Source organism: Gaeumannomyces tritici (genome assembly GCF_000145635.1).
Source record: "Gaeumannomyces tritici R3-111a-1 unplaced genomic scaffold supercont2.2, whole genome shotgun sequence".
Taxonomy (NCBI): domain Eukaryota; kingdom Fungi; phylum Ascomycota; class Sordariomycetes; order Magnaporthales; family Magnaporthaceae; genus Gaeumannomyces; species Gaeumannomyces tritici.
The window spans coordinates 3712688-3738671 of NW_008804546.1; the positions used below are offsets into that span (position 1 = coordinate 3712688).

The following is a 25984-nucleotide window of genomic DNA, read 5'->3' on the forward strand; positions in this document are numbered from 1 at the left end:
GGGGGGGGAGCCCTCCTCAGACTCAGGGACTCGCGGAGATGTCCAAAGATGGCTCGTGGAGACGTCAAAAGATGCGTGCGTCGCCGGCGGTTCACGACACAAGTCGGTGACCCGGCGGGCCGGGGGCCACGGGTACCCGAACAGTAGCCGACAACAAAGGCGAGGTACCTTTGGGAACATTGTCGGCTAACACTCCTGTCTACTGGATTTCCCCTCTCCAGCACACATTTCTTGACCCTCGATGGATTTCAAGCACACGTCTGCGGTCCACCCACATACCCGCCCTTGCGCATGCGGCTCTGTCCCTGTGAATACCTTTGAGGTTAGCCCAGTGACCACGGGCGCCTTCATACATGCAAGTCTGCTTACCTAGATAGGTAATTACCAGACAGCCAGCCAGCCAACCGCATAAGTTAGTGCACCCCCTGTCGGCGCACCCCCCCTTTCTGCGCACCTTTTCCATATAAACTTACTGTTTTCATAAAGCATTTAAAAATCGTAGAAATATTATATAGGTACAAAGCAACCGGCGTTATATAGTTAAAAGAATAGGGTTTTACATAATATATTAAACTTGTATGCATTTTATACGCTGCTTTGTTTATGGAAGAGACCTCAGTGCTTTTACTTAGTATATGCGTGGGGAAAAACCCTTGGGTTGGGCTTAGGGGGGGAAACCCTGCGCCTGCGTTCCGCTTCTGTAGCGTTGCGCGGTGTTGAGCCGGTGGAAATATATTAAACTTATATTTATTTCCAGTATATAAAGTATAATTTCGATTTAAACTAACATACGCTAAAATGTTAGTGTCTTTTACCAAATTTATGCAATTTATAACATTTTAAAATATGAAATAACTTTTTAAACAAATATATTATATATATAAGCTTAAGTATAAGTATTACATAATAAATAAAGTATTTACGTAAAACTTTAAGTTTTTAAAAATTAAATGCAGGTTATTGCATATATATATATATATATATATATATACATATATATAGCGTTAATATTAAAAAAGTTATTAACAATTTACTATTGTCATGAGATGCATACATTTTGTAAGGAAACCTTAACAATTCTTTTATTTTTGCTTATACACATATTATAACTTATTAAAGGGTGCGGGAGTAAAACCACACCACCAACACATTACTTACGAAGAAGACGCGGAGTAGCAGAAACCTCGAAGGGAAAGAGTTTTCACCCAGCTTTACATTAAACAGCTATCGGCTGGAAGCACGGTTTTTACCTTTATTTAGTTAACCCCGTAAAGCTCCCCATGGGCTATATAGCTCGAAAGGGGTAAATAAATATATATATAGCTTATTAAATATATAAGTATATATTTTAATACGTTATATAAAAGCGTTCCCTTCCGGTTATATAAAAACGTTTACTTTATATTTATATTATGTTTATATAATGTTTAAATGCTTTATGCAAACAGTGAGTTTTTGTGGAAAAGGCGTGGAAAAGTGCGCAGAAAGGGGGGGTGCGCCGACAGGGGGTGCACTAACTTGGGACGCAGGCAGCGCATGCCTCTCCATCCCCACTAACGGCTTCGGGCCGCACACCTCGCCGTTTTAGATTGTCTTCTGCCAGTAAGTCTTCCGGCAACTTTGCCGGTGAGTTTTCCGGCAACTCTACCGCTACATTTTCCGGCACACCAAATCTCTCACGAAGCAACGTATCCGCTCCTAGCCCCGCTTGCTTGGTTTGCCCTGGAATCTTGTCTTAGTCGGCTATAACTGCATGTGCTGAGCGGAGAAACTAATCACTCCGAGTCCGAACTTACCAGCGATTTCTTTTTGGGGGTTGCCCTGCTGCGGGGGGCGCGCCATTCCGCAGCCATCACGAACCTGGGTGCCTTGGGCCTTGGCATGGGCTCCCTTGATGACGCAACCGTCCCGGCCCGCAGATGCTCATCTAACCGATCGGGATCGGGGTGATTTGTGTCTCGTGCGGGTCAAATTGCTGTTATGGTGTTATTCCAATCCTCGGCGTTTGATGCCCCCATAATGCTTGCGGCTCACGCCACCAACAACGCGCCATAGCACTATAACAAGCTTTCCGCCCCTGGTTTGACATGCGCTCCACCAAGGATCTCGGCAATATGGAAGAGCGATTCATGATGGCGCCCCACCAAGGATCTCGGCAATATGGAAGAGCGATTCATGATGTCCAGAGGTTCCCCCAAAAGGACGAACGGCCAAGCAAGCCACCCCCACTGAATGCCTACGCCCTTGCATTAGATAAGAACTTTTGCGAGCCTGGGGTCGGAGGAACACGAGGGACTGACTCTTGCATTTTGTCTCATGAGCCGGAAGACGGGTGTTGCATCCGCAGCAGGGAGGGGCTGACCTGGCTGGTGCAACCTCACCTTTGGGTAACCTTGGGCCTGTGCCTAGACATGCATTGACGTTTGACACATCTCCGTGCTGAGTGATAGGTATTCGTGCTATTTTGTGCTTGCGTGCACGTGTGTCTGCACGGTGTATATTAAGAGGTTGCCCTTACGCTCCATGTTGCGTTTCCCCTCTCGCCTCAACAACCACCCCATCAGATTATACCACCTACCCTGGCACATTTGCAACATTCTTGCTAGATCACCGCATCACAACCGGACAGAAACCATGGCTTCCTGGGATAACCGCGTCATCACCAATGAGCATTTGATTGGATATGTCGATTCCAGCACTGCGCCGCCCGATATCCAGGCGGCCCTCAAAACCCTGCCGTTCGAGAGAAACGTTTTCAAGGTACGCATTTTCCCCCCCACATTATTCCCGAACATCTGCCGAACGCACACAGCCGCCACGCAGGGATCGTTGAAAGAAAGAACAACAATAAGCGGATGGAGCCGAGGAGCTAACCTTAAACCCCCACCCGCCCCACTTTTTGTTGCACAGCTCCTTGCCAATTCCACCGTCTCATTCAAGCCATTCATGACCCTCCTCACAACTATGTGGGCTGAGGACCGCAAGATCCGCTCTACTGAGTGGCAGATCGCTGTCCTCCGCACCGCCGCGACCCTCGACGCCCCCTACGAGTGGGACGTCAACGAGCCCGTGGCCCGCGTCTTCGGCATCGCCGACGCGCAGTTCGCCGCCATCCGCGACACCAAGAAGCCGCTCCCCGCGGACCTGTTCACCCCGCGCCAGAGGCTCGCCGCGTGTGTCATCGAGGAGCTCAGCGGCAACAACGTCGTCGGCCCGGAGACCATGAAGGAGGCCAAGGCCCTGTTTGGGGACGAGGAGATCATGGAGCTGTTCTTCGTGCACGGCGTCTACGGGTTCCTGGCCAGGATGATGAACAGCTGCCGCATCGACTACGATGAGGAGATCCCCGGCCTGCTTGACATCCTGACGAAATACAATGCCAAGGCCATCGAGAAGGAGAAGCAGCAGCAGCAGGAGGACCAGGTGCAGCAGAAGTAGACAGGGCGTTGAATGTAGCTAGTACAAAGCCTATTCCTATGCAAGGAGAATGGGTTTTTTATTCAAGCTCAAATAGCTCCAAAGTCAAGGACATGCTTCCCGGCTCCAACCTTTTCCTTCCACTCCCCACTCAAGGCTAAAATAACCTGCTTCTCAAAAGCGTCCGAGCTCTCCTGACCAGTAAGAGCCGCAGCCTTCGGCACTTTGATCCTCGTGACGTCGGGTGCCGAAAGCTTCCCCCCGGCCAGCAGCTCGGCAAACCACCAGAGCAGGGACTCCTGCTGCGTGGGGGTGCGCCTGGCCAGGTTCTCTGACAGGCGAAAGTGCCCGAAAGACACCTCGTTCCAGAACAGCAGCCGCTGCGACAGTCGCACCACGCCGTCCGCGCCGCCGAGGGAGCCGTAGTCGGCGTACGTGGCCCCCTTCGACAGGAGGGAGGCCAGTCGCTCCCCGGGCTCCCCAAAGACCCCGTCGAGGGCGAGGGCGACCCGCCCCTGGGCCGCGGCCTCCGCCAGGCGAGGATGGGCGTCGACCCCTGACTCGCGGAGCTCGCCCTCAGTGATGACGACGCTAGCGCCGTCTCGCTGCAAGACCGGCCTGAGGGCCTCCAGGCCTGCCGAGTCGCGGTCGCGGACGACGCTGCAGACGTGGCAGCCCTTGAGTCGCGCGAACTGCGTGACCAGACGCGCGATGGCCCCCGACGCGGCGTTCTGGACGATCCAGTCGCCCGGCTTGAGCGGACGTGTGTCCTCGACCATGAGGTAGGCGGGGAGGAAGACCATGCGCAGCAGCGACGCGCCGAGCGGGTCTGTGTCAGGGGGCAGGCGGATGAGGTCCTCGGCCTTGACGATAGCGGTTCGCCGCCAAGTCCCAAGGCCATGGCGGCGAGGGATGACGAGATCGCCAGGGTGCAAGTCGCCATCGCGGCCAGGGGCCGAGGCCGAAGCGGCGTCGCCCTCGACGACAGGCATGGCCTCGACCCTAGCGACACCATCGTACCCAAGGATTCCCTCGCCGTTCTCGTCCTTGAAGACGGGCTTGACGGGGTAGAGACCCGCAATGACCATCAGGTCTTGCGGGTTGATGGGCGAGATTTGAAAGGAGACAAGGACATGGCCAGGGGCGAGCTCCGTGTTTGTGATTGACTGCCGCCCGCCGTAGTGAAAGTGGACGCGCTCTGCAGCAGTCTTGGAGGTTACCGCCGTGGCCGCAGCTGTAATGGAGAACTGGTCGCTCATGTTTTTTTCGTAGCAGTGTTCAAGTGAAAGGAGGAAATCTCGGTTCTGGTTGGTGGCTACAAAAAGGGGGAGAGCAGAGTTACAACGAGAGTAATTACATCGGACGATTTAAATGCTCACCATAAGTGGGTGTGTAATTAAAAAGGAAAGCTCAACCCTGGGGCGTGCATCGGTATGAATGTCTGGACATATTGTGCATGGGTAGTAGTAGACTCACCACCTTGATCCTGACAAGCAGGCTTACCAATGTGGCCTGACTCGGTCAAGCGCCCCCACTGCGGCCCGGCCCATTCAGGGCACGGATGGCGATCCGAACCGTTTCTACACAGTGTCCACGCACCCATCCCTGTGAGTCGCGCGCGCATGAGCAAGGGCCCCTTGTATAGTGCCCAAACAAAGTCCTTAGAGCCAACGACACAACTCAACCAACAACACTCTTTCCCCACCCACGATTTCTAATCAACCACCATTTGTAATCACAACCACTTGCCTGCCGCAGAGCTTCCGCGCCCTTTCGTGTGCCTATATCACCCCGCGCACCTTGATCACCCCAAATTTTGATGTAAGCCACCCATATTAGCACGCGCATTTGAAGCTAGACTACCCGCCAACAGCTGGTGCCAACCCCCGCGCTCTTGTACCGAAAATCCATCTGGCCGACTCTTGTTCCTCCCCAAGCCACACCTTTTCCATCATGGCGGGCGGCGAGAAAGCATCCCTCCAGCCGCATTCGCAAGACGATGTCCTTAACAGCTCTGGGCCGCCTTCTGGTGCAGAGTCCGCGTCGGCGCCCAAAGACGCCCCTGATGAACCGCCCAGGGACATTCATGGAGTCAAGGTAATTGGTGTTCCTGGAGAGACATAGTTACCGCCCGTTTACTAACGACCTTGCCATCAGTGGGGTCTTGTCATAAGTGCCCTCCTCTCGGTGCTCTTCCTCTACGCCCTCGACAACACCGTCGTCGCCAATGTCCAGTCCAAGGTGGTCGAGACCTTCGGCCGCGTCGACCTCGTCCCCTGGCTCGGCGTTTCCTTCGCGCTCGGCTCCGCTGCCACCACGCTGCCGTGGTCCAAGGCGTACGGCACCTTCTCGGCCAAGAAGCTCTTCATCGGTAGCACCGTGGTCTTCATGGCCGCCTCGGCGCTCTGCGGCGCCGCCCCGACCATCGACGCCTTCATCATAGGCCGCGCCATCGCCGGCATGGGCGGCTGCGGCATGTACATGGGCCTGTTGACCCTGCTGTCCGTTACGACCACCAACACGGAGCGGCCCACGTACCTGAGCCTGACGGGCTTCATCTGGGGCGTCGGCACCGTGCTCGGCCCCGTCGTCGGCGGCTCCCTGGGCGAGAGCGCCGCCACCTGGCGCTGGGCCTTCTACCTGAATCTGCTGGTCGGCGTCGTCGTCGTGCCCATCTACTTCATCCTGCTGCCCGACTTCAAGCCCCAGCAGGGCGTGCCCCTCCTCACTCGCTTCGCCCAGATGGATTACCTGGGCACGGTCCTGTCCATTGGCTGTCTCCTCTGCATCATCATGGCTATGAACCTGGGCGGTGTCCTTTGGGACTGGGACTCCGGTAGCAGCATTGGACTGCTTGTCGCCTCTGGTGTCCTGGCCATCCTCTTCATCCTGCAGCAATGCTTCTACATCGCAACCTCGAGAGAAAACCGGTTGTTCCCCATGCATTTCTGGAGGAGCCGCACCATGATTGCTCTCTTCTTGACCATGAGTATGTTCTCCCTTGTTCTCCCATCTCTTCAAAGCAAGATTTCGGCCTGTTTTTAAACACGGCTCGCTGACTTTTCCGTGCAGTGCTCGCGACCTTCGGCAGCTTCATCTCCATTTACTACCTGCCCCTGTACTACCAGTTCACCCGTGGCGCCACCGCCGTTGAGACCTCGGTCCATCTCCTGCCCTTCATCCTCTTCCTCGTGGCGTTCAACCTGGTCAACGGCCATTTCATGGGCAGGACGGGCTACTACTACCCCTGGTACATTGCAGGCTCGGCTCTGGAGCTCATTGGCGGCGTTCTCCTCTGTATGTGGCAGCCTCCCGAACAAAAAAAACAAACACTTTAAACCCCAACACCCCTAACAGGAACTAACATATTGGCACCTCCCCATCTAGACACGGTCGATGAGAACACGTCCAACGCCAAGATCTACGGCTACACCATCATCCTCGGCACGGGCGTCGGCTGCTTCTGCCAGGCCGGCTTCGCCGTCGCCCAGATGAAGGTGGCCGCTGCCGAGATCCCCTACTGCGTCGGCTTCATGACGGTCGGCCAGATGCTGGGCATCGTCTTCGGCACCGGCATGGCGGGCGCCGTCTTCGTCAACCGCGCCGAGCAGGCCCTCGCCGCCCTGTTCCCCAACGCCACCAAGGACGACATCTCCAACGCCATCGCGGGCGCAACCAGCACCCTCATCAACTCGGCCTCTCCCGAGCTCAGGGCGGAGGCCATCCGCGGCATCACCAGGGCCATCCAGCAGGCCTTCATCCCCATCATCGCCGCCGGCGCCATCTGTCTCATCTGCAGCGTGGTCATGAAGAGGGAGAAGGTCTTTACCGAGAAGGGACAGGCCGTTGCCATGGGTGGCTAATGGCACTTGACGCGGGCTTTGTAAGGAGTATCTCGCTACAAAATCCTCATGGTCTCAAGCAACCTGTTGGCCCGCCCGACAAGAACTACCATCAAAGGTTCACAAAGCTTTCATTTGTTTTAATTTTAGAAGCTAGCCTTTACTCATAAACGCCGGTGCCGTTTATGTTCAATTCACTCTTTACAATCCGCAAATTTCATGGCCCGTTTGGAAGTCCAACCAGTTATTGAGTTTACCTTTACCTGCAAATTCTTTCTCCTGGCGGTTGAAAGGAGACAGCCCCATTGAATTGCGAATCCCGGTCGGCAGATTTAGGGCCCGCCTTGAAATCCATGGTCGGAGTGCACTTGCCGAAATCGGCGTCGCCAACCTTCACCCGCTTTTGGAGGGGAAGTGCTATATTACCCCGCGCGTATTGTTATTTGACCCCAAAATAGCGGAGTCACCGTGCAACACAAAGTATCAAAGTACCTCTACTAGTTTGGGCCGGGAATCTGTGCTTTTGCTGGTTGTTCAATGCCTGTCAATAACGTAACTGTGTTTGTAAGTAACGTGCAGGAGGCGCTGAAATCGACTTCCCGTAAGGGAGAAGTCGGAATCGTTGGCAAATAGGTTAGGGGCTTAGGGCCCACCTCCCAAATTAGCTGCAGGGGTTTCCGATCCTGATCCGGCAGCGGTCGGGGTTCGCCCTAATGCTTCTTTTTCGCCCACTGTTTTAGCCTTTACCCAGGCCAACGGGGCCGGCTTTTTAATTAAATAGGTAAAATATTAAATTAAAGGCTTTGTTGCGGGATGTTACGGTACAATCGCTTATAAGGACCTCGCATGGGTTGTAGCCCCAGCTACAACAACGTTCCTCTTTTGCCTTAGTGTAACGGGTACTACCTTGGTCTGGTCCCGTAACACGGGAGGGCCAGATAGCGTTAAGAAGCATTATCGATTTAAATAAGGCCAGAACGATAAAGATCGCGGGTTTTTTTAGGATTAAGGATTAAAGTTGGTACAAAGATTAAAAGGGGTTGGGCCTTAATAAGCAAAGCGGGGCCATTAGTGGGTTAGGCCCAAGCCGGATCTATGCCTGGATTTGCTTGTTAACCAATGCAAAAAGGAACGGCCGTGCCAACGACCGTGCAGTACGGGGAATTAAATTAGTAACTTCATGAATTGACGTAATCAACATGGGAAAACATCGCTCGTTATTTGGGTACATTCAATTTGGCCCGTGAGACGGTACGCGGCGATGCTCACACGTGTGCACAGATGGATACGGGGTTAAATAGCAATACGCGCGGGGTGATAAGCACTCCCCTTTTCGAGAGTAGCAGCGCTTGAAGGAGCAGCCACGTCGCGGGGCACGGCCGCGGCCGATGCGACAGCGGCCAGGAGGGCAATAACGAGTGTCTTGGTCTGCATTTTGCTGGAAGGGAGGTTGGTTTGAGTGGGCGTAGGCGTGGGCGGCTGGGATCCGTTCTCTGGGTATTGCTCCGTGTAGATAGTTGAGGACGAAGAATTAAATTGTTTCCGGGACCAACGCAAAGTGAAAGAGAGGAGATCAACTCCGAAAGAATGGAAGTGGTTGCTTGTGTGCTTTGTAGGGCTAAGCTGATGGTAAAGCCAAGGACTCGAGGACAGCAGTGATCTAATGACAGCTGTTTATATACCATAGGCTCATCGGGATAAGAAACAGTCCGGACCTACTTACGAGGTGGCCCCGCACCATGTCGGCGTTGCCGCCTAGCCCGCCAGACCCAAGTTCCCAGGGCGGGTACGCAACATCAGACACAAAGAGTCCACGCCGCGACATCGGTTAGGATCTCTGTCCTCAAAGGGACATGGAAACGTGCGCATGTCTGTCTGTGGAGCAATATCAGGTGAAGTCGGTTGCCGGCAAGGTTGGACCGGCCCAATGAGCGATCGGCGTGGCCAAGACGATCCCTTCATGGGGGCCCGGCAGCCAGGGTCTCTATCATGAGATGAGATGAGCAGGACGGTCAACTTAGCGCACCACCGTGGGTGTCGTGGTGCGGCAGGGAGGCGGGGGTGATGCAAGTGTGTGAGGTATCACGCTTTGGCGATACCGGATTGGGAAAGTGGCATGTCTATTTCTGGCTACCACGGGTACAGATTGTGCGTGCGCGATCCAGGTCTATCCATCGGGGTGGGCCGTGCACTCACGTGCCCTAGGCCCCACCTCATACAGCAAACGAGGGCCATGGGCCATCCTGAGTCGCATTGGGACTGGGGATCGTCGCGTGAACGATCCCGACCGTTTTGGGGCAAAAGGGCATGGAGATGGGACGGATCCGTTCGCATTTTGCGTCGTGACCTCGTGCCAGAAGGTCGAGAATCTATGTATATCGGCTTGTTCAAGTTCCCCGATATAGGTCGGATGATCTTGGACGCATGATAGATGCCACCTACCCGTCCCATGACTGCGTGGTTTAAACATTTGAGAGGAGGCATCTGGAAGAGAGATATCAGTGCACATACAGTACAATCAGATGTAACGTAACCGGGCTGGTCGAGTGGGAGATGTTTCCAGGGGACGCACGCTGGTCGAGGGCATCGTTGGCCAGCCAAGACTTGGGCTAAAAGCTTGACCAAACGTCAGGGCACTGCCTGACAGCCAGGCAGATTGCCGACGGAAAAACGAGGCAGAACGGGGACGACCTGGCAGTCTGCATTTTCATCATGCGGCATGTCGCCCGAGAACGCGCCGTCCGCCAGCGAACTGCAGCGGTACTGCCCACCCAGGTGAGACGCACACTTGCCGCACCAAGATAGGCAGTGGAGAGGATGCGAGGCGATGTCCCAGCGCAGCAATTGATGCGTGGAAGCCCACGCAGCTCCAGGGTTGGCCGGCAGCGGGTGGAAAGGCGTGTCGAGAAGAAACCCACTCGCCCGAATCCTTGCCCCAGTCAGGCGCTAAAGAGCAAGAGGTCTAGATCGTCGGATAAGCTTGAGAATTAAGCATGTGTCGGCATGACGCCCCGTCCAGGCACGAGGACTTGCATTGGATGACCGACTGACTCTGTGAGAGAACCGTGCGCTTGAGGTCGATGTTTACTTGCTCGCAGTCAAAATGGGGGCATCGTGGCATTTCCACGTTGCCAACGGCTCGCACTTTTGGACAGCGGAAGCGGCCTCCGCGGCTAACCGGTTGGCTGGCTGGCTGGCTGGCTGGCGTCAAGGCCTTGTGGAAAAGACGCGGCAAGGAGAAATGTTGTCTTTCGCCTTCGGCGCCAACCTAGCCTGGGCAAATCCCATCAAAGAAGGGAGCCAATCACAGTCGCCTGATTTGGCAGGGGAGCCCCTTGGACAGCTTCGATGACCCGCCGACATCAATGACGCCAATATGATGGGTCGACTTTGTGTGGCCAGGAGCCAATGAATAAGGCAGCAAATGCGGCTGGCGAATTACGGATGCTTGTTTAATAATTGCATCATCAACGGCACAATACCGTTAGTGGGGTGGCAGGCAGAAGTAACATTGAAGCAACTGCGGCGTCAGGATGAGCTCAACAGGAGTTCGGGTGGAGAGCTCTCACCGGGCATGACGAGCAAACAAGAAAGGAATTGATGGTAAGATTGAGGTCTTTTCAACTGAAGAACCCGAACTTTATCATTTACGGCTGTTGATGATATACAGCCCGACGGATACCTCACTTTGCTGTTGCCCAGGCCACTGGAAATAGGAGAAAGCCATTGGGCTCTGCTCGCTTTTTGTGTCTTTTTTGGTCGATCGCAGGCACACATCATCGATCAGTCCCTTCGGCTCCCCGCCTTGGCGACTGCCGTATTAGCGGGGCAGCCCCAGTCATTTCCTAATCCGGCGACCAAGACAGCTTCATTGACGTCGTTGCAGAAGCTGCTGGTTGATCGATCCAATCGGGCGTTGTCTAGGCCTCGACAGTGGAGGTACCTGCCAGCACGTAGACATGTGTGACATGCCACACCTAGGTACCTGTACTGGGCGGGCAGGAACCTCCGGCGGGTGTATGGTGGCGGAGGGTTTGCTCCTCGGGGTGGCATTAGAAATCTCCTTCCAACTTCATCGTCAGGAGCGCGCCTACTACCTAGTAGTAGACAGATGCCTTGCCGCATTTAACTCGAGTGTCCCGTTCTCCCACTCTCGTCCACTTCCAATTTCTGGTCCCAGTTCACCTCTACAAATCTGGCTTTGATATCTGGCAAAGCTCCCTCCATACGCACTCCCATCTCGCCAGAACACATGGCGTCCCTCAAAGACATTGGAGATACCCTAAAGAAGGGCCAGTCGTACATGATGCACTCGCAGGGCGACAAAATAGCAGACCTCGGCCGCAACACGGTCACGCCGTCGGCCCAAGGCAGGATGACGTCGGACGCCGGCACGCGCATGCCCAGCGCTGACGACTGGCTGCGGGTGGTGAGCGACCAGCACACGGGGCCGTCGCTGCTCGAGGACCAGCTGGCCCGCGAGAGGATCCACCGCTTCGACCACGAGCGCATCCCCGAGCGCGTCGTGCACGCTCGTGGCACTGGAGTGCACGGCAGGTTCACGCTGCACAAGAGCATCGAGCACCTGACGTGCGCAAAGGTGCTGACGGACACGTCGCGCGAGACGCCCGTCTTTGTGCGCTTCTCGACGGTGCTGGGCAGCCGCGGCTCGGCCGACACGGTCCGCGACGTGCGCGGCTTCGCCGTCAAGTTCTACACGCCCGAGGGCAACTGGGATATTGTCGGCAACAACATACCCGTCTTCTTCATCCAGGACGCGCTCAAGTTCCCCGACGTGATACACGCCGGCAAGCCCGAGCCCGACACCGAGGTGCCGCAGGCGCAGTCGGCGCACAACAACTTCTGGGACTTTATGTACCAGCACTCCGAGGCCACGCACATGTTCATGTGGGCCATGAGCGACCGTGCCATCCCGCGTTCGTACCGCATGATGCAGGGCTTCGGCGTCAACACCTTCACCCTCGTCAACGCCCAGGGCGAGCGCCATTTTGTCAAGTTTCACTTCACCCCCGAGCTCGGCGTCCACAGCCTGGTCTGGGACGAGGCCCTCAAGCTGGCCGGCCAGGACCCCGACTTCCACCGCAAGGACCTGATGGAGGCCATCGCCAACGGCGCCTTCCCAAAGTGGAAGTTTGGCGTCCAGGTCCTGCCCGAGAGCCGCGAGCACGACTTTGACTTTGACATCCTGGACGCCACAAAGGTCTGGCCCGAGGACCTCATCCCGGTCGACTACATCGGCACGCTGGAGCTCAACAGAAACATCGACGAGTTCTTCCCGGAGACGGAGCAGGTCGCCTTTTGCACCAGCCACCTCGTCCCCGGCATCGGCTTCTCGGACGATCCTCTCCTTCAGGGACGGAACTTTTCGTACCAGGACACGCAGCTCAGCCGCCTGGGCACCAACTGGGAGGAGCTGCCCATCAACCGGCCCGTCTGCCCCGTCATGAACTTCAACCGCGACGGCCAGATGCGCCACACCATCACCAAGGGCAAGGTCAACTACTGGCCCAACCGCTTCGGCATCAACCCTCCAGCCTCGGCCGCCGAGGGCGCCTTCGTCGAGCACGCCACCAAGATAGAGGGCATCAAGGCGCGGGCCAAGAGCGCAAAGTTCAAGGACCACATCTCGCAGGCCCAAATGTTCTTCAACAGCATGTCCGAGGTCGAGCGCCGCCACATGCTCGCCGCCTTCTCGTTCGAGCTGGACCACTGCGAGGAGGAGGTGTACGGGAACCTGGTCAAGCGCCTGACGGAGCTCGACCTGGGGCTGGCCCAGAGCGTCGCCGAGATGGTGGGCGCGCCCATCCCGGAAAAGGCCACGGGAGCGCAGCAGAACCGCGGCCAAAAGTCGCGCGGGCTGAGCCAGCTCGAGTTTGTTCCCTCCAGCCCCACGGTCGCCTCCCGCAAGGTGGCCATCCTCATCGCCGACGGCTACGACCCGGTCGCCTACTCGGCCGTGCGCGCCGCCCTGGCCGCCACGCAGGCCATCCCGCTCACCATCGCGCCCAGGCGGTCCCCCATCTACGCCGCCGGCGAGACTCGGGGCTCGGCCAAGGGCGTCAAGCCCGACCACCACCTCGAGGGCTTCCGCAGCACCATGGTGGACGCCGTCTTCATTCCCGGCGGCGCCGCGTCGGTCGAGACGTTGGCCCGGTCGGGGCGCGCCATGCACTACGTCCGCGAGGCGTTTGGCCACCTCAAGGCCATCGGCGCGTCGGGCGAGGCGGCCGGCCTGGTCGAGACGGCGCTGGCGCTGCCGCAGGTGGTCGTCTCGGGCGGCGAGGAGCCCGTCGAGTCGTACGGCGTCGTCACGGTTGGCAGGGTGAGGCCCGAGAGCCTCAAAGAGGTGGTGACTATCGCCAAGGGCGCCACGGGCTTCATGGAGCAGTTCTTCCACAGCATCGCCATGCACCGGAACTGGGCCCGCGAGATTGACGGGCTCAACACGCAGGTTGCGTACTAGTCTGGCTTGGAGGAGGTTTTGACTGCTGCCGATATTTGCCCTTGGGCTGTGTAGTTATAGTTGGTTCTTTATGAAAAATCACGAGGTCGAATGCTATTATTTTCAAGTGTTTATTCCGACGTGCCCTGGTGCACGCACGTGAATTACAGTGACGTCGACAAATGAGCACATACGTTTGCAAGTTGGACCTTTGGTAATAAACTTTATGCTTTAAGCGTCGTTATCTGTCGACTGCTCTACCATACTTTCCCAAGGTAGCCTTGGTTTAGACCCGTGTGTAGGCCAATGCTTATATGCCAAAACAAGCCAATATGCAATACTTGCCGGTATCAGGCAAGTAGCAGAAAACATAGGAAAGCGCACCAAAACGCCGCCCATGCAATGATGAAAGAAAGTGGTTCCGCTGTGATGTCGTCACGCCCTCCCCCTCGGGGGAAAATATGCGGCGTGTATATATATATATACGTATACTATCCTCCTACGCCTTAGTAGTTCCTGGACGGGCCAAACTTCTCGGCGTGCACCTTCTGCCAGGCCTCGTGCTCGATCTCGTCCTTGATGATGTTGTCCTGGCGGCGGCGGCGACCGCAGCGCAGGCAGCCGCTCTTCCAGAGCACGACGGTGACGCCGACGAGGACGAGTGCGGCGACTGGCACGCTGATGACGAGCGCCATCATGGTCGGGTTCTTGCTCGGGTCCAGCACCAAGCCCTGCTGCTCGGCCACCGCCGGCTCGCGGCCCGCCGGCTGCGTCGTCGTGGTGGCGGGCGCGGCCGGGGCCGAGGTGGTCTCGGCCTGGGGCGGCACGAAGGGCGTCTCCGCCTCCAGGGTCGGCAGCGGGGTCGCCGAGATGGGCGGCAGGGGCGTCGCGTCAACGGACGTGACGGATGCTGGTGCTGAGGACGCAGGAGGCGGGGCGGGCTGCGAGGATGCTGAGGAAGGTGGTGGTGGTGGTGGTGGCGGGGCGGGCACCGAAGACGGCGCTGCCGGCGAGGTGTCCCGGGCGCCGGTGCCGCTCGCCGCAGGGGCGGCAGACGTGGCCGGGCGGGTCGAGGTTGAAAGGGTGACGGGGGTGGCGATGGTGGCCATCGTGGTCGGTTCGGGAGCCCTTGTGCGTACTGGCCTTGTCGGGGAGGCAGAGCTGCTGCTTGCCGTCTCGGCAGCATCGAGGACGGGCCTCGCCAGGGGGGTGGTGCCATCGATAACCTCGGCGACGAAATCGCTCAGTCCATCGTTGAGAAGGCCGGCCATTATGATTGGTGGATGAAGTATGGATGCTGAAGAGTTCGCGGGAGGAGGTGGATGGGAGCTCAGAATGTGGTGTTGAAGAAGCTGAGGATGATGATGATGATGATGATGTATAAGAAAAACACGCCCGTTGAAATGTGATAAGAATGGAATATATATATTAAAAGGTCGTAATGTGATGCCCAGTATCCAAGTGTCTTCTCGGCCGCGATGAACCAATGCTCGCAAGGTCGGCCGTTCAAGAACACGGAAGAATCGAGTTTGCTATGCCGGACCAGCGGCTATGCTCGCAATGACAGGACGGAAAGGGTCTATAAAGAGGACAAAATGCGAATGATATGCACCGGAGAATAAAAAAGAAAACCAAGAGGGAGGGGAGGGGCAAGAAATTCCCGGTCGACGTGGTTGAGGAGGAGGTGCAGCCCTCGGTATTATCAGCTGGCGATGGACTTTTTTGCCTGCCCTGGAAAAGTCAACAACCCGCGACCCACGCAACCACGGCAGCATCGCGGACGGGCGATCGCTGCTACTCTGGGCGCTCGCGCCTTGCGTGTTTGATAGACAGGGGGTGACCAGGGGCATGAGTCTGCAACGCGGGCGTCCTGCTCTCAGCGCCGCTTGGGGCTAAGCCGCTCGGCCCATCCGTTCCGCTGTCAGCCAGTGGCTGGTCGCCTGGGGAAGCCAGCCGAGAGCTTGACTGGGGCGCGTTTCCCGCTCTCATCTGGATTATTCGTCTTTGTCGTTCGAATCGAGCCTACTGGCTGTCATTGTAACGACTTAATCTGGGAGGCGGCCAATAGGGCCCCCGTCAAGGTACCATCGCTGCCCCGTTCCCCCAGCCGTCATCCCGTCTCAAAAAGGACCCTGTGATGACACGACACTCTATCGGCAGTCTCGTCTCGGCTCTTGGAGGCGATCGAGCCCGTGTCGACGAAGAGCCGCCTAGAACTGGCACTCCCCCCACGCAAAGAGCCGACCAAGCGCGGCGTCTGAGGAGCAGAGGGGACCCTGCGACGGCGGCTGCCCTGCTGCCCGCTGCTCTGGGCGACGCAGGGATCCGTCGGGCTGTGGGACTAGGCTAGCTACTGAGACTTGGCACGTCTGATCGGCCGAGCACCCAGGCACCAGCCGAAAGAAAAAAACGAGCCCTAAAGCTTTCCCCCCCATACAAACTCTATAGCAAAAAGCATCAATCTCAATCAAAACAAACCCGATTCGCGATGCCTCAGCACCATTCTACGCCTAAAAAAGCATTAATTACCTAGAATCTTGACTGCCCATTAAATTGCATAGAAAAAGCAGTTTAAAAAAATTGTTGTGATAATTAGCTTTTTGAAGTGTGCCCCTATTTTGGTTGGGTGGCTCGTTTTTTGTTTTCGGTTGGTGCCAGGGCGGAGAGTGGGTGTGTGGGCACTTGGCAGATCCCTGGCGGAAACCGGTAGGCGCTCGCCGTCCCCAGGGGGCGGTGCTGGGCTGGCGGGTTGAAACAGCTGGAGCCCTCAGCCCGCGGCGCCAGACAGCGCGACAAACCCAGCTCCAACGTCAGCCTTTCCCCGCCCTAGACGCCCGCCTGTGGGTACACGCACAAGGCAGGAGGCTCTGTAGCTCTCAACCAGACTCTTGTGCGGCCTGGGAGGTGAAACGGGCAACACTTGGCAGGACGATTTGCGGTTCGGACAGCCAATCGCAAGCTTGGACGATCAGCCCAGTGCTGGCTTTTGCCGCGTGATTGGTTCCTGTTTCTTTGAGTTGCCCCGCTCGGCCTCCACGGCGTCCAGACTCCACCGCTTGATCGATAGCATTGCACGGCATTGGCACACTAGGGATTACGTAGTGCGTACCGAGATAGGTAGGCGCCGAGGGAGGAAGGAGGCTCGGGAGGCAACCAGACTCTTGCTTTCTCTAGACCAGAACTGCATGCTCACCAGGGGATACACACTTGCACCAAAAGGGAAAAGATCGCAGAAGGGAAACAAGGAAACAAAGGAAACAAGATACGGCAGACCTCGGCAGGACACCATGGCGCCAAACCAGGGACTCGTGCACCTCAAGGAGTACGACATCAAGGACAGCAACGTAGAGCTGATTGGGAGCGACATCGACCACCAGGTCAAGTTCAACTCGGCCGCCACGGAGCCGGCGTGGAACGACGGCCGCGTCGGCGTCGAGCCGGGCCTGTTCGTCTGGCGCATCGAGCAGTTCGAGGTGGTGCCCTGGCCGCAGGACAAGTACGGCCAGTTCTACGACGGCGACAGCTTCATTGTATTGCATTCATACCGCGTCGGCAGCAAGGACGCGCCGGCGGAACCACAGCGGCTGGGCCACGACATCTTCTTCTGGCTGGGCCGCCACACGACGCAGGACGAGGCCGGCACGGCCGCCTACAAGACGGTCGAGCTGGACGAGTTCCTCCACGGCCGCGCCACGCAGCACCGCGAGCTGCAGCAGAGCCCGTCGGACGAGTTCGTCGAGCTGTTCCCGCGCCTGCAGATCCGCGCCGGCGGTGTCCGCTCGGGCTTTCGCCATGTGGAGCGCGACGAGGACGACAAGGAGGCGGCGGCCACGCTGCTGCGCGTCTTCAAGCTCCCCGGCGGCGGGCCCGGGCGCGACTCGGTCGTCGTGCACGAGGTGGAGCCCAGCGCGGCGAGCCTCGACGACAAGGACGTCTTCATCCTCGACACAAACGTCAAGATCTGGGTGTGGCAGGGCCGCGACTGCTCGCCCATGGAGAAGGCCAAGGCCGCGCAGGTAGTGCACGACATGACGCTAGCCAAGCACGCCGAGGTCGAGGTGCTGACCCAGACCGAGTCGCGCTCGGGTCTTGTTGTCACCATGCTCGACGGCGGCGACGAGTTCGGCCCCTCGCACTCGTTCCGCTGCGCGAGGCCGGTCGAGTCGGTCGGGGCGGCCATGGCGGACCAGCAGCGGCGCCGCCCGCGCCGGCTGTACCGGCTCAGCGACACGTCGGGGAGGCTGCAGTTCACGCTCGTCAAGGACGGCGAGCCCATCTCGGCCGGCCACCTGGACGGCGACGACGTCTTCCTGCTGGACGACGAGGGCCGCGAGATCTGGGTCTGGGTCGGCCTGGGCGCCAGCCGGGCCGAGAAGGCGGCGTGGTTCAGGGTCGCGCAGCACTACGTCCGGGAGGTCCTCTGCCAGGACGGCGACAGCGACGAGGCCTTCCTGACCCCGATCGCCAAGGTAAGGCAGGGCGACGAGGGACCGGCATTCTCCCGGCTGCTGCAGGTCTAGAGGCCCGTCCTCACGGGATCCGGGGATCGCCCCGGGCTCCTCGGGCCGTGTCACGGTTTCACACTCGACTGGCAGCACATCTGCCTTGCCGGCCGTATGGGGGGCTACACGGCCTAGTCCCCCGGGCTGGCCCCGGGAGGGCTCGGAGGTAGTTTCCAGCCTTAGAACAATCTCCGCGATCCAGCTGTCCCGTCGTTTCGCACCCTTCTCGGGCCTTCCGTCGGTGTGAGAGGCATTACTCTGCCCGTCGATCCCGGCCAGATCGCCTGGTCGGTCGATCACTCATGCATACCGTACAGTCGGCGCTTCCAGCTGCTTGCCTTGTTCCTGCCTACCCCCAGGCGGGATTCTTGAAGATCCCGTCTTGGCTCTGCCGTTCTAATGTTCCAATAACGATCCTCTTATCCTTGTCTCGTCCTGGGTTTTTGTCCGTGGTGTTCCTGGTCGCGTGCCTGGAGGACGGCGGAATGGGTTTCGAGCCATTTTGCATGCGAGTCATGTCGATTCTCTCGAGGTGCGAGATTGCTCGGAATTGACTGCAATTGACAGAATACAGAATACTCAGACGCAGGCAGGCGATGCAGGTAGGAATCGAGAGCGACAACAAAAACAAGGCGCAGCCCAAATTTGTGCTGCGCTGCGGCATCGTGGTGGATCCTCACAACGCTCACATTGTGTACTGCTTACTGCATCGTCGAGGCTGTGCAGCCACAAAAAGAATCGCGGTCCCCTCGGTTTAAGTCTTTCGCCACAATCACCACCGCCCTGCCCTCTACTGTACCTAGAATGGCCGTGTGGTAGTCAAGACCTGATTTGGTCTGCCTTCAACCGGAGCTAATCCTTCCCCAGGGGGGATGCCGAGGCCAGCAGTCTTCCCCTCGCTCGTCTCTTCCCGAGCCGCGCTGCTCAGCCGAGGATGCCCACACTTTGCCATGCTCCAGCCTCGCCATGCAGGTCGACCATCAGCACCCGCGGACAGTAAGGCGCGGGATTACTAGTCTTGGCGCTGAACTGCCGCTGCCTACCTATGCTGTAGGGCCGTAGCTATCGTATATCTATCAGCTCGGTTGGCTTGTTGTGTCGAGTGTTATTGTTTACCACTTTCATCATCATCATCATCATCATCACACCACAAGCAACCACTCCCACAAACCATCCTCCAACACAACTACAATGCACGCAAAGGCCATCCTCATCGGCCTCCTCTCGGCCTCGGGGGTCATCGCCGCCGCCTCCCCAGACGCGCCGCTCCAGGCCCGCGACAGCAAGCACGTCCTGGGCAAGGACAAGACGCTCCGCATCATGGCGCTGGGCGCCTCCATCACGTACGGGCAGGGCTCGGACAAGACGGGCGGCTACCGCCAGGAGCTGGTGCGGCGGCTCAAGGACGGCAAGAACAAGGTCGAGATGGTGGGCGAGCGCGGGCAGGGCGACTTCCCCGAGAACCGCGTCGAGGGCTGGCCCGGCAAGCGCATCGACGAGATCAAGAAGGACCAGATGTCGTCGGTCGAGAAGCTCAAGCCCGCCATCGTGCTGCTCAACGTCGGCACCAACGACGCGGTGCAGAACAAGGACATCGACAAGGCCGGCGAGCGCTACGAGGACCTGGTCAGGGAGATCCTCAAGAAGTCGCCCAAGGCCGTCGTGCTCGCGTCGAACCTGGTGCACAACCGCAACAAGGACACCGAGGACCGCGTCAAGAATATCAACAAGCAGATCGAGCGCGTCGCCAACAAGCTGAGCAAGGACACCAAGCGCGTCGTCTTTGTCAACATGTTCGACCAGGGGCCCAACCCGGACAAGAAGGACGGCGAGAGCGAGTACCACGACGACACGCACCCCAACGAGCGCGGCTACAAGAAGATGGCCGAGGTGTGGGAGAAGGCCATCAAGGAAGCGGACGAGCGCAAGCTGCTCAAGCCCGGCAAGCTCCGCAAGCTCCTCAACAAGGCAGGGGAGAAGGTCAAGAAGCTGGCCGACAAGCCAAAGGAGAAGCTCAAGAAGATGTCGGAAAAGAAGAAGGACAAGCTCAGCAAGCAAAAGACAAAGATGCTCGACGAGATCCGCAAGATCATCCAGGACGAGTTCAAGAAGGTCGAGGACGCCATCAAGGACCTCAAGAAGGACATTAAGAAGAACTAGGCTCTGGGGTTGCTGGGACATTTTATTTTCTCTTTCTTTTGTTTATTTATGAAAGCATGTGCATTGCGATGGCGTTTTTGGGATTCTGGGTTTGGCCTTTTGGCCTGGTGGGAAAACATCACTTTTGGCTGTTCGTATTCGAGTACCCCCTGCTGCATCTTGGTCGGAGTTTTTGGCAGGCAAATATGATTTCCGACTTTTCACACAAAGTGCTATACGTTATGGATGTTCCAATAGTGCATCACCCATTCCTAACGTCAACCAAGCCTTATAACTGCTTGATTTATAACAAGCGAACATTTACATTTATCACAGTGTAGCATAAAAACAATCCTGAGCCACTTTATCCATAGTGTGCATACAGCCACTCATCACGGGGTATCGTGAAAACAAAAACCAGCCTCCCTTCACATATACATGCATCGCCGTACGGCGAATGCGGAAAACAGATCCAACCGGTCGGAGCAATGGTCAGATGACGACACCCTCGGCCCTCAAAACCTCGCGATCACGAATGCCGTCGTCGCCTTCGGGCTCGTCTACATTTTCGTCTCTCCAAGCGAGCTTCTCGAGCCTCGCTCGTATTTCCGGATCCTGTTCCAGCTCCTGCCAGAGCTCCAGGTCCAGATCCTCTTCATCCTCGTCCTGTTGCGTCTGGATCTGCTCGGTGGCCGATGAAGCCGGGACTGGCACGGCGGTAGGTTGGGGACTGCTCCGCCCCGAGTGCCACCTGAGGTTGAGCCAGGCGCCAAATAGCCGCTTGCGGAACTTGCGCTGCCGACTCAAAACGCCTAGCACCACGAGCTGCCGTTTGAGCGCCTTGTAGGCCATTTCGACCACGACAAGTGCCGCCAAAATTACAATGAGGGATAACCACCAGCTCAGATCGCGCCCGAAGCCTTCGGTCAAGCCGCCGCGAACCGCGTATGGCGACGGCGGGGGTGCGTAGACGGCAGAGAGGAAGGCCTGCCACACCCACCAGCCGCCGGCCGTGACAATAAATGAGACCAGTATGACCCAGTTCTTATGGTGTGTCTCGATGATGCTGCGCCATCAGGATTTTTATTGGTCAGTCGCCACGCCTTGCCTAAAGCAAAATAACATATCACGGCTTTACTCACAGAAGCTTCCAGTTGGTCCACATCATGGCGACACTGAAGGCCAGGTTTCCAACAGCGTAGAGGCCCTTGTCACCCACAACGTTGTAGATTCCAGCGCCTGCAATGCACCCGAAAAACGTCACCAGCCCCTCGAAAACGCCGCCGATCATCCAGCCTAGATACTTGGAGGTGCTAAGCCCCAAGTCGCGCTGACCGAAGAAGTAAAGCTCGGGGACGGCCAGTAGCGTCGTGGCCGAGAGGTCCTGCTCCCAAAGCGCAGGCGAAATGGTGCATAGCGATGTGAAGAGAGTGTTGAGTGCCGTCAAGCTCCACATTTCATAGAGCGATGTGCCTGTGTAGCCGACAAAATATTGAAAAGCGATTGTGCCCGTGTAAAAGTACATCTCTTTCCAAAAAGTGGCCAGAACCTTGTTCAACAACCGAGTTAGTGGAAGGTTATACCGAGGAGCGGAACAGAGCAGAGCTGGTAGTTAAAAAAAAAAAAAAAAAAACTCACAAATCGCGCAGTGCGCGCGTAGTTCCAGCGTCCATGGACAAGAAGCAACCTGGCGAGGAACCGGAACTGCGCAACACTGTAGTCGGCCACGCGAGCGGCCTGCAGTCCCTCCCGGCCCGAAATGCCAACACCAACATGCGCCTCGGCGAGCATGGCTAGGTCATTGCCGCCGTCTCCAATGGACAGCGTGAGCAGAGTGCCCCTAGGGGAGGTACTGCGGAAGAAGGATGAGAAGGAAAGGCTCTCTCCCGGCTGTATGATTCGCTGTCGCACGCCCTTGACCAGGAGCGCCTTTTGCGCAGGCGAAGCCCGACAGCAGATGACGCTCTCGACGGCGGGCACGAGAACATAAAACAGCTCTGTAAGGATGGGCGATTGCTCAATCTCGCCCAGCGTATGACCATCCACGACAAGCACGCTGTGGATATTACTGATAAGCCCGTCCCGTTTGGCGCGGTGCTGGTCACGCAGCTCGTCTGCGATCCCCAAGAGCTGAGACTCGACGTCGCCCCTAGCCGAGTCCAGAATGTGAATGTCCGAATAGGGTTTGCAGATGCGCGCAGAGTGGGCAATGTTGATAGCGGTCTCGCGCTTATCGCCCGTCAGCATCCAGATCTTGATGTTGGCACGCCTCAGCTTGTCGATTGTTTCGGGCACGCCCTTTTGCAGCTTGTCCTCGATGGCAGTCGCGCCAACCAAAGCCAGGTTTTGTTCGATCATTTCTCCCACGCTTTCGATCCTGTCCTGTCGATCCACTAGACTCGTCGTCGCCTCGAGGTAGAGCTTCTTCCATGAGGCATACTCGGCTTCCGGGATGGTCCTTTGGGCGTACAGAAGCGTGCGAAGGCCCTCGGAGGCAAACTCGTCAAGGTGCTTGAAGCAGCGCGTAAAGACCGTGTCATCGTCGCTGACGGATGCATCTTCGAGCAGCGAGAACTTCGCTGGCAGAGGCGCAAGCGGCACCGGTGAGTGCTGCGTGCTCGACTGACCCGTCGGAGATCTGTTTAGGTCGAACGATAGCGTGCGGAGCTGCAACGCGGGTCGCATGAGGTCCGCAGAACGTCGAGCCTTGTTCGCCTCGAAAGACTTGCTCCGGATGTTTGTTGTCGGTGGCATCAGCCCGGAGGACGGTCCTGCCTCGGGGTGTCGGTGAGCGACACCATGGCCATGGCGCAAGCTGAGGCTCGGCCTCCCCCCGAGGCTGCTTCTGGGCTCGAGCTGTTCGCTGTGCCGTAGAACCTCTCTCTCGAGATCAGCACTCTGGCGGGCCTCGTGTGCTTTTTGCTTGGCAAGATTCGCCAATTTGAGGCGCGGCATGATCATAGAGTCGGCACCTTTGCAGATGAGGATTAGGCGTCCGTCAGGCCCACGGACAATGATCGACATTCGTTTTCTTTTGCTGCTGAACTCGATCACGTCCAATATCTCATAGACGTGCTCAATTGGGGGTAGTCCAGGACCGGCTGTGATCTGCAGCGTGATCCGCTGCGTCGATCGTTGGATCACAAGAAAGCCAAGCTCCTGCGCGGCCCTGACGAGAGCGAGTTCATCGGGCGAAGCGGCTTGGAAGTCGATCTCCCCGTCCCTCACTTCAGGTAGGCAGGTGTGACAGAGTGCAAGAGCAAGAAGATAGTCGGCTGTGCTTTTCGCAAATGGCGAGTTAGGCCGCAGGCGCATGTACTCGAGGAGATCCTCAGTGGTCAGCTCGGGCTGCACGAGGTCTGGGCGACCAGTCGACCTCCACTGTGACGATGACCTTCTATGCGCAGTCATGGGAGTGCCAATGGGTTCACGGGCTGAGTACGCATCGTTAGGGGGAGGGCTGGGTAGCTCGGCGTCCTCTGGAATGGCGATGCTCCTTCGTGATGGCAAGACCGACTTGCCGGCATCCACCCGGCCGGGAACGACGAGCTCGACCGGAGACGTCACATTGGATCCGGGCGAGTGGGTATGGGCCTGATCCGACTCCTCAATATCCATTGTGTGCAGCCAGGAGACACCCGCTATGCTCATCTTGCGGAACTTCATGACATTTTCTGTCAGGGTGCCGGTTTTGTCCGAAAATATGTAGCCGACCTGACCAAGGTTTTCCAGAATCGTGTTCGTATTGCATTTTGCGGGCGTATCAGAGGTCTCGTCGTACATTTCAATGTCGGCGTTCAACATGAACTTCTGGAAGAGCTTGGTGATCTCGAGGGTGATAAAGAGCGAGAGGGGTATGATGTTATTAAAGTGAATGGCGTATCCAATCACAATCTCCTGGACGGCGACCCCAGCATTGTTGAGGTACCACGAGTTGTATTCCGTCGAGCGCTGCCACAGGAGATAGCCCACCGAGCAGCCGGCTGTGGCAGAGAAGACGTAGGCAACCAGCGACAGCACGATCCTGTTTGTGATTTTTTCGAGTGCCGGTTTCTTGGCCTCTGGGTGGCGGTTCGCGTTCATCCTGATCTTGGTCTCCTCGCCCGTATTGATGACCACTCCGACGGCGCTTGGCGTATTCCTCAAGGTGCTGCCGCGGTACAGGACCTCGCCCAGCGTCAGGGGTGAGGTTTTACCATCAACCGTCACCCGTCCATCGAACCGATACAGGTCGGGATTTGGGTCCTCCAGCACAAGCTCGGCGTTGCACGAGACGATGTCGGATACGGTATCGAACCTTTGTAGCTCCGCCGGGACCAATTTGCTCTTCAGATTCGTCTCGCCATCTAGAGCCATGGTTTCGATGTAGGCGTTGCGGTCCTCGCTCTCGGCCTGGATCAGGACCATATCCGCAGGAACGTCCTCATCACGGACAAGCCGCAGCACATCGCCGACCTGGACATCCCTCCAGCAGATGGTTCTCCAGTCCAGCCCGTCGGCCGCCATTTCTCTTTTCTCCTCCACTCGTGATGGCTGGCGGGAACGCCAAAGCCAGGCGAGCCACGGCCGGGAGGAAGGGTTGCCAGACACATGGCCATCGCGACGGCGGAGCACAGTTGCGCTCCTCGCATTCTCCACCTTGTCGAGCTTGTGACGTTTGTAATCGTCGTACCCCTCCTTGACGATGGTGAGAAGCACAAAGAACAGCAAGGGCAGGATGGTGGTGAAGTTCCCCGTGGTGCTGATTCCCGGGATGGTCTGGGGGATGCCGACGCAGAGGAAGTAAAAGTTGCTCAGGCGCGAGAACTGGAACCAGATCTGCTTCGGGAAGAAGTCGAAGAGGGTGTAGCGCGAGGTTCGGATGGCGTTGGAGACGTAGAGGTGGTCCCTGCGCTCGTCCATCAGACGGTCAGGGCCCTGGGGGACGCGCAAAGGAACGCGACGGCCATCTTTGGACGGATTCAGGGGCTTGCGGAAAAGACGGCCGCTCGCGGCATCACGAAGCCAGGCCCTCGCGCGGGAGCAACCGCCGTCGGCGCCGGCGCGAGTCGGTGCGGTTGCGGGCGCATCTTCGGCAGTCTGGCGGCTGCCGACGGGTCGCAGCTTTGCGCCGACCGCGACGTCGGAGCCATTGCTGGCCTGGTGCATGGCCGCGGTCTCATGCGGCCTAGTTGCGACAATCGGGGTAGTGCGAGGGCGCAGGCGACATCACTGCGCTACCTAGGGATTCAAACGGGAGGATGGCGGTGCCACGGCGAGCGATCTTCTGTCCTCCGTCGGGACAATTCCTGGCCTTCTTTTGTGCGATGCCCGATCGGGCCAGAATGACGACGGGCGACTCGGACAGCCCAATTCCACGCGACCGGAGATTGAACGAGTGGGGGTCACGATCTTGGGCCCGAGTCTGTGCTGCGCAGGCCAATCTCAGATGGCTGGGACGGACGGGATCTTGATCTGTGAGTAAACGAGTGGAAGACTGCAGAAAACTGCGTCGATGAGCCGTCGCGGCGGTTCGATGATGTCTAGAGATGACGGCGAAGGATGCCAGCCGGCACAGGTGAGAAAAAGACCCGTCTACCCACTTGCCGCAAACCAGGGGAAGCGACGGGTGGGTGGACGTT

The 25984-nt window shown here is 57.6% G+C and overlaps 11 protein-coding genes across 11 annotated transcripts; 7 read left to right on the forward strand and 4 right to left on the reverse strand.

Moving 5' to 3' along the window:
* Window positions 1–950: 950 nt before the first annotated feature.
* GGTG_03813 (hypothetical protein) lies at window positions 951–1431 on the forward strand (the record flags this gene model as incomplete). The annotated part of the gene is made up of 3 exons (XM_009221596.1): window positions 951–1059; window positions 1225–1268; window positions 1324–1431. The coding sequence occupies 3 exons, from the start codon at window positions 951–953 to the stop codon at window positions 1429–1431; spliced, it is 261 nt and encodes an 86-aa protein (XP_009219860.1).
* Window positions 1432–2558: 1127 nt separating this feature from the next.
* On the forward strand, window positions 2559–3586 carry GGTG_03814 (hypothetical protein). The gene is made up of 2 exons (XM_009221597.1): window positions 2559–2760; window positions 2911–3586. Exons 1-2 carry the CDS (start codon window positions 2635–2637, stop codon window positions 3436–3438), a joined length of 654 nt encoding a protein of 217 aa, XP_009219861.1. The 5' UTR covers window positions 2559–2634; the 3' UTR covers window positions 3439–3586.
* Window positions 3428–4823, reverse strand: GGTG_03815 (hypothetical protein). Its single transcript, XM_009221598.1, has one exon. The coding sequence runs from the start codon at window positions 4674–4676 to the stop codon at window positions 3507–3509; it is 1170 nt and encodes a 389-aa protein (XP_009219862.1). The 5' UTR covers window positions 4677–4823; the 3' UTR covers window positions 3428–3506.
* A 402-nt stretch (window positions 4824–5225) lies between these two features.
* Window positions 5226–7525, forward strand: GGTG_03816 (hypothetical protein). The gene is made up of 4 exons (XM_009221599.1): window positions 5226–5514; window positions 5575–6406; window positions 6490–6714; window positions 6805–7525. The coding sequence occupies exons 1-4, from the start codon at window positions 5371–5373 to the stop codon at window positions 7278–7280; spliced, it is 1677 nt and encodes a 558-aa protein (XP_009219863.1). The 5' UTR covers window positions 5226–5370; the 3' UTR covers window positions 7281–7525.
* A 1027-nt stretch (window positions 7526–8552) lies between these two features.
* Window positions 8553–9084, reverse strand: GGTG_03817 (hypothetical protein; the record flags this gene model as incomplete). Its single annotated transcript, XM_009221600.1, has 2 exons — window positions 8553–8752; window positions 8979–9084. The coding sequence occupies 2 exons, from the start codon at window positions 9082–9084 to the stop codon at window positions 8553–8555; spliced, it is 306 nt and encodes a 101-aa protein (XP_009219864.1).
* Window positions 9085–11370: 2286 nt separating this feature from the next.
* Window positions 11371–13856, forward strand: GGTG_03818 (catalase-1). The gene has a single exon (XM_009221601.1). The coding sequence runs from the start codon at window positions 11512–11514 to the stop codon at window positions 13741–13743; it is 2232 nt and encodes a 743-aa protein (XP_009219865.1). The 5' UTR covers window positions 11371–11511; the 3' UTR covers window positions 13744–13856.
* Window positions 13857–14137: 281 nt separating this feature from the next.
* On the reverse strand, window positions 14138–15623 carry GGTG_03819 (hypothetical protein). Its single transcript, XM_009221602.1, has one exon. It carries the CDS (start codon window positions 14991–14993, stop codon window positions 14229–14231), a length of 765 nt encoding a protein of 254 aa, XP_009219866.1. The 5' UTR covers window positions 14994–15623; the 3' UTR covers window positions 14138–14228.
* Window positions 15624–15859: 236 nt separating this feature from the next.
* Window positions 15860–16289, forward strand: GGTG_03820 (hypothetical protein; the record flags this gene model as incomplete). The annotated part of the gene is made up of 1 exon (XM_009221603.1): window positions 15860–16289. One exon carries the CDS (start codon window positions 15860–15862, stop codon window positions 16070–16072), a length of 213 nt encoding a protein of 70 aa, XP_009219867.1. The 3' UTR covers window positions 16073–16289.
* Window positions 16290–17009: 720 nt separating this feature from the next.
* On the forward strand, window positions 17010–18242 carry GGTG_03821 (gelsolin repeat-containing protein; the record flags this gene model as incomplete). The annotated part of the gene is made up of 1 exon (XM_009221604.1): window positions 17010–18242. The coding sequence occupies one exon, from the start codon at window positions 17010–17012 to the stop codon at window positions 18240–18242; it is 1233 nt and encodes a 410-aa protein (XP_009219868.1).
* Window positions 18243–19415: 1173 nt separating this feature from the next.
* Window positions 19416–20384, forward strand: GGTG_03822 (hypothetical protein; the record flags this gene model as incomplete). The annotated part of the gene is made up of 1 exon (XM_009221605.1): window positions 19416–20384. The coding sequence occupies one exon, from the start codon at window positions 19416–19418 to the stop codon at window positions 20382–20384; it is 969 nt and encodes a 322-aa protein (XP_009219869.1).
* An 85-nt stretch (window positions 20385–20469) lies between these two features.
* On the reverse strand, window positions 20470–25982 carry GGTG_03823 (phospholipid-transporting ATPase 1). The gene is made up of 3 exons (XM_009221606.1): window positions 22002–25982; window positions 21506–21912; window positions 20470–21429 (listed from the first exon to the last, which is right to left on the reverse strand). Exons 1-3 carry the CDS (start codon window positions 25509–25511, stop codon window positions 20856–20858), a joined length of 4491 nt encoding a protein of 1496 aa, XP_009219870.1. The 5' UTR covers window positions 25512–25982; the 3' UTR covers window positions 20470–20855.
* Window positions 25983–25984: the final 2 nt, after the last annotated feature.